The 9,765-nt window shown below is 49.3% G+C and overlaps 1 protein-coding gene across 6 annotated transcripts in view; it reads right to left on the bottom strand.

Moving 5' to 3' along the window:
* The window catches only part of Rtel1 (regulator of telomere elongation helicase 1), a 38,819-nt gene extending 29,686 nt beyond the window's left edge, over positions 1-9,133 (bottom strand). For 5 of the 6 annotated variants that reach the window (XM_029568429.1, XM_029568431.1, XM_029568430.1 and 2 more), the window contains exons 1-8: positions 8,992-9,133; positions 8,563-8,691; positions 7,792-8,117; positions 6,649-6,847; positions 6,240-6,333; positions 5,562-5,643; positions 5,265-5,325; positions 1,289-1,364 (exon numbers count right to left, since the gene is read on the bottom strand). In XM_029568429.1, the coding sequence (XP_029424289.1) occupies positions 1,289-1,364; positions 5,265-5,325; positions 5,562-5,643; positions 6,240-6,333; positions 6,649-6,847; positions 7,792-7,893 (614 nt within the window). In that variant the 5' untranslated portion in view covers positions 7,894-8,117; positions 8,563-8,691; positions 8,992-9,133. The remainder of the gene's footprint in view (positions 1-1,288; positions 1,365-5,264; positions 5,326-5,561; positions 5,644-6,239; positions 6,334-6,648; positions 6,848-7,791; positions 8,118-8,562; positions 8,692-8,991) is intronic. The other variant, XM_029568433.1, reaches the window with a different exon arrangement.
* Between the last annotated feature and the right edge of the window lie 632 nt (positions 9,134-9,765).

The following is a 9,765-nucleotide window of genomic DNA, read 5'->3' as shown; positions in this document are numbered from 1 at the left end:
ACAGGGTCTCCCTGTAGCCCCAGCTGTCCTGGAACTCACTATGTAGACCAGGCTGGCCTTGAACTCATAGAGATACACCTGCCTCTGCCTCCCAAGTGCTGGGATTAAAGGTGTGTGCCACCACACCTGGCCTTATTTATATTTATTTGTATAAATGAGTGTTTTGCCTGCATGTAAGTGTACCCACTCATGCAATGCCTGCAAAGGCCAGAAGAGGGCAGCAGATCCCTTGGAACTGGAATTGTGGATGGTTGTGAGCTGCCACGTGAGTGCTGTGAACCAAATCTAGAACAGCTGGTGCTTTTAACCACTGACCCATCTCTAGCCTCTCCTCAAAGTTTTTATCACTACCTCAATCTACAAAACTATTAAAGTAGGCTGGGTGTGAGACCAAAAAAAAATCATTAAAAAACTATTAAAGTCATAGATATTTAAGTAAGTTTTATAGTACATGCCTGTGATCCCAGCACTTGGGAGGCAAGAAAATCAAAGAGTTCAGGTTCACAGCCTACATAGCAAATTTGAAATCAGCCTGGGCTATATAAGACTGTCTCAAACAAGACAAAACAAACAAGCAGCCATAGATTTGCTGTATTCTCAGTGAAAACAGAGCTTCAAGTATCCAAAGGGAAGTCACCCATGGTATACTAAGTCAGGAAGAGCATTTAGAGGAGAGACAAACAAGAAACTGTGTATTTGTGTTTTCACATGCAGACACCGTAGTCATCCTGGGGTGGGCTGAGGGCCAGCAGGAAGAGGCAGGAGGTGGTTTTATATTTTTCACTTTATATTCTTCAGAACTGCTTAAATTTTTTCATATTGTTAGTTTCACAAAAAGAAAAGCACAGTGACCCATGCCATTAGTCCCAGTACTGGGGAGGCAGAGGCAAAAGGCTCTCTGTAAGTTCAAAGCTAGCCTGGTCTGCATACAGAGCTCCAGGGTTAGGGTTAGTAGTGAGACTCTGTCTCGAAGAAAAACAAAAACAAAAACAAAAAATAGGGGCTAGAAAGATGCTCTTGTAGAGGACCCAGGTTCAATTCCCAGCACCTACATGGCGGTTAACAACAGTTCTTAACTCCAGTTCCAGGGGAGTTTGATGCTCTCTTCTGATCTCCTCGGGCACTGTATGACAAGGGTACACTTACATACATGCAGGCAATACACTCATACACATAAAACTAAAACAAAACACACACGGAAAAGAAAAGCAAGTATGTTGTGTTTCCCATATGATCAGAGTCCACCAAGGAAGGACAAAGTAGGCAGGGCCTCACGGGAGGGTCTCACTTGTGTTTGTTTCCATTCTTGACAAGGTCTTCAATATCCAGGATGGGGATGGCCAACTCTTGCTCCAGGCTTTTCTCTGCAGATGAGATGGGGTAAGCACATATGCTCAGGGTCTACTTGTATAACCCAAGAACCCAGGGGGACACACAGTACAAAAAGGTTTCTACACAGCAGGAAACATGGCACTTCACTACCTATGAACTTGCCAGAGAGAATTCCTGCCCAGTGGACCAGGTCTCAAGGAGAGGTCCCCCACCTAAGTGATCCCAAGAAAATCCTGCTCAGCACTTAGGAGGCAAGCATTGGTTTAAGGTGCGAACATCTCTCAAGGTTCCAAGCATCCTATCTATTCCTGGTCACCCCAAGACAAGATAGGTGTATCCTAACACCCAGCCTCCTAGGGTGGAGTGGTCAGAGCAGGTCACAGGTTGACAGCTTGTCATCATGGCCAACAGAGTTCAGGAAGTAAAACCACTCTTCTGAGCTTTCTGCCAATCAAAATTGACCCAGAGTTGGCACCAGAAGGAAAGTTGGTACTTTTAAGACCATAGCAGGGCAATGCTGGGAAACAAGGAAACCCAAGAAAGCTCACTCTGCCTAACTGGCAGTCCATTCCTTTCCTCACAACAGCAGTCCAGGAATAGGCACACCTGTGTTGGCTAAGTATTATCCTGCCATAGCACAGGCCCCCCCAAACTGGAGCCACTGGAATGCCTTGGGGAGCTACTGCCAACCAGGTGGCCTCCCATAGCTCCCAGCTCTACGCTCTACTGTGGCTGTTTCAGCCTCAGTATGTGTCCCAGCGTGTGTCAACCTCCTTCTTAGGAGCAGGACAAAGGCCCAACTCTTAGTTGCAAAGGGTAAACACACACGCACACAGACACAGACACAGACACACACGTACGCATGCATGCACGCACGCACGCACGCGCACACACACACATACACACACACAAAAGCAGTGACTGCTCCAAAAATGCCCCAGGGATAGCAGGCAGGCAGGAAAGGAAGAATATATCCCTCAGCAGTGCTGTAGCAACAGACCAGCCAATCAGCTCATTCTTTAGCAGAGACCCAGTTTGTCACACTTTCTGGACAGAGCTGACAAAGGGAAATCTGGAGAGGGGCAGCAAAGAGAAGTGGGGCAAGAAAACAGGGGTGGATAGTGGTGAGAAAGGTTGCCCCACAACCAGATTCAGAGTAACTGTAGAGATAGCATCCCTGGGCTTCCTATCTCTCTTCTAGGTCCTGAGGGGATTCTAGCCAGTAACTTTCCATCCTCATCTCTGACCAACAATACAAGCCTCCCCTTCCCTTTGAATTCTAATGGGGCTGCAGTCCACTCAAAAGACAGCCAGGCCTGGCTAGCTGCTGGAGACAAAATCTCACAGCCTGCCAGAGCAGCAACAGCAAGCAGATTCACAGCTAGGCAACCATCCAAAAGGCCAAGGAGTACGAGAGTCAAAGCCAAATGGACAGCTGGTCTGTGGCTCTTAAAACTAAGCCTAGAAGCCTAAGAAATAGAGAGAGAGGCCAGAGCTGTCAAGCCAGGTGGAATGGCCTCTCTGCCACAAGGAGTCTAAAGTCCTCAGGAAGGGACATACAGAACAGGGCCTGAATGTACACCTTCTCCAGTGGAGCCTTCATTGCTATAATCCAAAATTTTCCCCTCAGCCTTCAGGACCTGTGCAGGAGAAGTACATGCAAATAAGGGCTGTAGCAAAACATTAAACTTACAAGTCTCCAAGTGCTGACCCACACACAGTGTGGAATGCTGGCTGGGGCTGGTCCCATAGAAGCTGTACCAGGCCCTCTATCAAAATGCAAAGGAGAACCTGCATCCACCTCCTTTGTCAGGGTTGTGATTGGTGATGACCAGTATGAAGCAGAGGGGATGAGTGAATCAAGCAATCACAAGCCAGAGAATAGGTAAGGAAAGAACCCACATGGGAGGACTAGAAGCAGAGGAGTGGACAGGGGGAGGAGACAGGGTTGGAGATGTGGCTCAGTTGGTAGAGTTTTCCCTACTAGGCAACAAACTCTGTATTCAATCGCTAGCACCACCAGGGGTGGTGGCACATGCCTATAATCCCAATACTTGGAAGGCAGAAACAGGAAGATTAGAAGTTCACATTCATTCTTGCCTACATAGCAAGTTCAAGGCCAGCCTGAACTATATGGGGCCCTGTTGAAAAAAAGAGCTGGAGAGACGGCTCAGAGGCTAAGAGTGCTTGTTCCTCCTGCAGAGGACTAGAGTTCAGTTCTTAGCACTCACATCTGGCAGCTCACAACTCCTGTACCTCCAGTTCCAGGGATCCCCTTAGAAGTTCACATTCATTCTTGCCTACATAGCAAGTTCAAGGCCAGCCTGAACTATATGGGGCCCTGTTGAAAAAAAGAGCTGGAGAGACGGCTCAGAGGCTAAGAGTGCTTGTTCCTCCTGCAGAGGACTAGAGTTCAGTTCTTAGCACTCACATCTGGCAGCTCACAACTCCTGTACCTCCAGTTCCAGGGATCCCCTCTCCACAGTCAGCTACACAGAGTTGGAAACCAGCCTGGGATACATGAGACTCTCTCAAAAACTAAATGAAATAAAGACATACACCACACACACACACCACACACACACACACACACACACACACACACACACTTTAAAAAGAAAACAAAAACAAAACGCCTAGGCAACCCAGTGCCCACAGGCCAAAACAGATGAAAGAACCACAGAGGGCAGTCAGCAGTCTCCCTCCAGGAGGCAGGATCAATGGTCCACAGGTCAGAGAACTGTCTCTGACCAGGCCACACTAGAAAGATTTTGTGTTCTCTATGCACACCTTCCTGCCTCCCACAGATATCCAATAGGTCCTCCCTCTGAAGAGCCAGCAAGGACAGGAAAATGATGACACAAATATGAAGAGTTCCCAAACTGATGACCAGGCCCAGATTCCCAGCATCCAGATCAGGGACCTTAGGGCAAATGAAGGTACATATCCATATCTCAGGTCTTGACAATTGCACACTGAGGTGACTAAGTCTTCAGTTTTATCAGACCAAAAAACAAAGCAGGCCTGAAGGTAACAAGGAACATGGCTGGGGTCCATAGAGGCCTGCCACATATCTCTCTAAGAGGCAGAGGACAGCTGGGTGATAGAAGACCCTCTCTCCTGAGCTCAGGCCTCTGTCCTGATGAGCAACAGTTGCAAAGATCTCAGTTCTAGTGAACTGGGCACTCAACCAACATCAAGGAAGATAATAGTCCTTAGACCATCACAGCCCCAAGAGTGCTCGAGGAGTATATCACCTGAGCCCCCATACTTTGTTAGCATCTCAGTACCAAAACTATGGCAGGAAACAAAAGGAACTCTAATCCCAAAGAAGCTTGAGCCCCTAGCCAGGTAACCAGCACTGCAGCACCGTGTGGCCCCTCGGGTTACAGGAAACCATGAAGGGCACATCACAAGAAGCTCACTTTGTCACAAGTCAAAAAAAAAAAAAAGGAAAAAGAGGCACAAGGCAAAGCTACAGTGAGACAGATATGTTCAACTCTCAGCTGCAAACCACTATACCTCAACTGATACTGTCAACTGAGTAACTTGTAAGAGACTCAGTGTCCAAGTTCTCAGGGGTACTGGTCACACAGGCCTCTTCTGTCAGAAATGCACCTAGCTCCCAAAGAGGAAGCAGGTACTTAGCATGAACCCTGTTCGCATAGTAGGTCAGCTGATGGGACGAGCCCTTCCTGAGTGCCAGTTCCTGGACACTAGCCAAGGGTCAACTGGACTTTCTCAGATCACTGCATGAGCTTTACTGCATGTAATACCAGTGAGGGCAATCAGAACCCAGGTACACTGCTATACTCTCTCCCACAGGATAGAGCAAGTAGGTTTGGTGGTACTGAGCTAAACTCTAGGAGGCTGCAAAGGCCTCACCCAAACTGCTACCGGACAGCAGACCAGCTTCAAGAAGTTGCTCTTACCTTCTACATTGTTGTAGAAATGACAGGAGCGACTCGACACCTTTTTGCGGCACAAGTGGATCTATAAGAGAAAGGGCAAGGTGCTCAGCTGGCGTGCTAAGAAATGGTTACCCAGCCCCTCGGCCCTCACTAGCAACTTCCCCATATCCACCTTCCCTGTGCACTCTAACACCTGGTCTAGCCCAGCAGGGAGCATAGCAGCAGGGATTAGCATCTGCTGGAGCACAGTTAAAGGCTCTAAGACCCAGGCACCACCCAACCAGTAGAACCATAGGGTTAGAGTGCCCAAGAGCCCACCTGCATGTGGTTACTCTCCTGCTTCTTCACTTCAGGGTGAATACACAGCTGCTCCCGGGAGCCCAGCACACATACCTTGGGCCTGACAGAAGACAGAATAGAGGGGTCAAGGAGCTGCATCAGAACATATAGCTCACAGTATGGCCCAGCAGCATGAGCTGTGTGGAGATACATGGGAGCACAGAAATTTGGTGAGTAAAGGGAATAAAATGGCTGAAATGTGACCCAGGCTTGTGTTGGGGGTGGTAGGTAAGGCAGTTGTAAAGCTGGACAGAACCCATTATCTAAGTTCTTCAACACAGGAGCCATGGCAGGACACCAAGAGTTGGCTGGATTCTGGCCAAAAGCAGACTCTTCTCCCTTATGAGTAAAGCTGCCCAGGGGAGCCAGTGGCTGACTCCAACCACAGTCAACCACAGTCAACCACTACAACTACAGTCAACCACTACAACCACAGTAAACCACTACCAACACAACAGCCCTGAAAGGAGCCCATGCATTAGCTCAAGGATAAATATAAGTTCAAAGCTGCTTTCCTACAGGTGGTGAGCATCAGAGCCAGCCAGCCTTCATTCTCCATTGACTACACACATATACACAGAACTGGCTGTAGATCCAGCGCCACACCAAGATCATTCTCCAGATAAATTTGAGGATGGTATGAAGAGGGCGACCCACCGGTAGGAGGTATTCCGAAGCTCGCTGATGACCTGAGTTAGTTGTGAGTGAGTTCTAGAAGCGTAGATGATCTTTGGGATGTCCATGTAGCAAGCTTCATAAGCATAAGGAAAAGGGGTGGCTGTGAGGCAATGCCCTAATATGTTTATACACACAGCACTGAGCTAACTCAGCCCTGCAAACACCAACAAATCTGACACTAGATATGGTATGGTTCTTGTGGTGCCCTAATTCCAGGAAAAAGCTCTGACCCAGGTGTGAACAGTGAAAAATGATGTGGCTGATACAAAATTCTCCTTGCTTAATTCCAGATACAATAGAAGCCCAAGGGGACTGGCCTTGTCCCAGGCCCCATACCTTCCCCACCATCCCCACAGAAGGCCAGGAGAAGTGGAGGTAACAGGGTCACCTATGGAGTCTCCATCGGTAGCAGCAGCATTCCCCCAGGATGACAAGGTCTGACCAGTGAAAAGCTCCTCTTGTGCTCTCTCAGCAATCTTTCGAGCAGAAATGGCATCTCGGAGGTGTTCCCGCCAGGCCAGTGTGGTGCAGAGGAGGCAGAGTGTCTTCCCAGTGCCTGTGGGACTCTCCAGGATGCCATTCACTCTCTAAATGGGGTCAGAAATGGGGAGGAAAAGCAGGAGGCAGGGCAGGGGGGTGGGGTGAGATGGCTCTTAGATGCATAGCCCACCCTCTAGTGGTAAAATCCCCATGGGATGTAGATTAGTTCATATGACATTTTCCACTTTTAACCCTAAAAGCCACAGGTTCAGTCTGCCCTCATTAGTAAAACAATTTGCAGAACATTACCCAAAACCTGACAGTATGTTTCAGCCTAATATAAATAGAAAGATGACTAATTAGGTGTCAAGTCTCAAAATAGAAAACTGTTCTTCAATTCTGGATCCAAGCATTTACCCTATCTAAACAGAATCTTATGTCCTATTTAGATACCTGATGGGAGCCTGAGTAGGAGATTTAAGGAAAAGGTGGGCAGAATACAAGAGGGCATCCCAAGAAATGCAGCAGAAAGTTACCTTGCCCCTCCCATACCCCAAGTGTCAAAGACTTTTCCAAAGTGAGGATTGGGTACCCCTGACCCTCTGCACGGAAACAATTCCTCCAGGCCCTCAAAAGATGGCCACTCACTCCTCATCCACTGGCCTCAACCCAAATGCCACCTACTTAGAGAGCCTCAAGACACTCTACACCCAAAGCTGTCACCATCTAGAATTATCTCTTTTCTCACTTGTTATAGTCTCTTTTACCCCACGTAAAAGCCCTAGTGATGACAGAATGCAGTCTTTCTGTCTGGATGAGAATAAAGGGCTTGCTGAAGGCTCACCTTCATAGACTGCTCCCTAGAAGAAATGGTGGCACACACCTTTGATCCCAGCACTTAGGAGGCAGAGGCAGGTAGATCTTTGTATCTTTGTGAGTTAGAGGCCAGCCTGGTCTACATAGTGAGTTCGAGGACAGCTGGGGCTACAGGCAGACCCTGTCACAAAAAGACCAAAAAAAAAAAAGAAATGTCTCAGGCTCTGCAGCTTACCTTCTGGAGACATTCCAAGACTTTGGTCATGTACTCTTGCTGGCATTGGTAGGGCTGGAAAGGGAAATCCACTGTCACACCATTCAGGACTACCTTAGGCATATCAGCCTATTCTCAGGAGGGCACAAAGTGCGAAGATGCAGACTGTTTGGGTCTGTGAGACAAACCCCTCTGAACATCTCAGGGTTTCAAACCACTCCAGGTAAGTGACGCCAGCGGGTACTATCAGGACACAGTGTTGCTCTCTGCAGGAATCCCTACAGCACAGATATTGGGAAGTCTTTGTAGCCACACACCACTACACCAATCAATTCAGGAAGTTGGTCCTGTGAAGGTCAGAGGGTAAGCCTGTTATTTCCTATCAAAAGGAGCCTAGGGGTGGGGGTGGGGGCTGGAGAGATGGCTTAGCAGTTAAGAGCAGTGGCTGCAGTTGCAGAGGACTGAGGTTCAGTTCCCAGCACCCACATGCCAAGTAACAACCATCCACAACTCCAATCCCAAGGGATCCACCCTCTTCTGGCCTTGGCAGGCACTGCATACATAAGGTATGCTTACATACATGCAAGCAAAACACACATAAAAACTTTTTTTTTTTAAAGGAGCTTGGAAGGTGAAATTGCCAAGTGAGCAATCCCATTGCTGTCACACAGTCGCATCCTACTCTGGAAAAAACCAGGCTCACAAAAACAACAGGGACCTAAGCAAGCACAATCTTGGTGCTTCATCCGCAATAATCCAATGACTTCCAAAAGAAGTGTTAAGACTAAGAACCTGGCAGCACTCCCCCGGGCCTGGGTCGGCACACTTGTAGGGTGGAGTGCTGCACCTCCTGGCAGGTGATGCTCTTAAGGTGAGGGTCACGCACGTTTCAATACAGGTGGGCACTCAAGAGCAGGCAACCTAGTGAAACGGAAATCATGGTATGTAAACCTGTGTAGCACTCATTCAGTCACTCAACCCCTCCAAACCGTCTCCACTACATGCTGGGATCTGACAGGCGATAATCTATCCTCAGCCTCTTGGGGCTAGCCCAGGGACGTGCCTCTAGCTAGGCAAGCGCGGACCCAGAAGCCTGCGGGCCCAGAGTGCACCGCGGCCGCACTGGAACTGGCAGGAGCTAGGGCTTCAGTCTCCCGCCCCCGTCGGCGGACCGCTGAGATAAGACTGCCCGTGGCAGGGCCTCCGCGACTCCCAGCTCACTTGTCTCGGTGGGAAGCCTTTCAGAATACAGGTCCCCACGAACCCAAACAGGAGAAGCCGGCGTCCTCTGCGCTCTGCAGATTGGAACTTCCCGGGCAGAAGCGAGTGGTTGCCGCTAATCACAGCACTTCCGCCTCCTCCCTTCCGGTCCGCGGCTTGGCGCTCCGGGCGGAAACCGTTCCCTAAACTCCGCGCCTTAAAACTAGAGCGATGGACCCCCTCGCACCATGTACCTAGCCCAACGCGATCTTCTCGGCAGAGGACTTGCATCGCCCAGGGTCCCACTCCTCTCCTTCGACCTTGTGCCCGCCATCTTCTCCAGTCCTCTACAGTCTTACTCGGCCAAGCCACCACCATTTGCCCACACAACTGCACAGATCTTAGCTTTCCCGGGGATTCTGCCTTCGCCCCCCAAGAGGCATCGTTTCACGGCTGGAACATGATCTATAAAACCCACAAATGGCTGCTTCTTGCCCAGGACCCCTGATTAAGAGTCATCACCACATCCTCTCTCACTTGCCCCTGCCCAGCTTCTTTTCCTGTGTTCACCCCAGTGGTCAGGACAGGCCCCTTTGACTCTCCAGCACCTACAACTGGCTGACAGTCAACAGCGGGCCCCATGGAAGACAATTCTACACAATCCTTGAGGACAGCCCCTCAAGCATCAGAGATGTTTGTCTCAGACAACCCCAACATCTGCCAAAAAGGCATCTGGAAGAAGCTGGTGTTTCAGTGATTGCCCACAGCCAGCAGGAAATATTTATTTCAGAGCTC

This window comes from Nannospalax galili, unplaced genomic scaffold, assembly GCF_000622305.1.
Source record: "Nannospalax galili isolate Female #2095 unplaced genomic scaffold, S.galili_v1.0 scaffold160, whole genome shotgun sequence".
Taxonomy (NCBI): domain Eukaryota; kingdom Metazoa; phylum Chordata; class Mammalia; order Rodentia; family Spalacidae; genus Nannospalax; species Nannospalax galili.
Note: the sequence above shows the minus strand (reverse complement) of the source record. Positions and strands in the feature narration are given on the sequence as shown.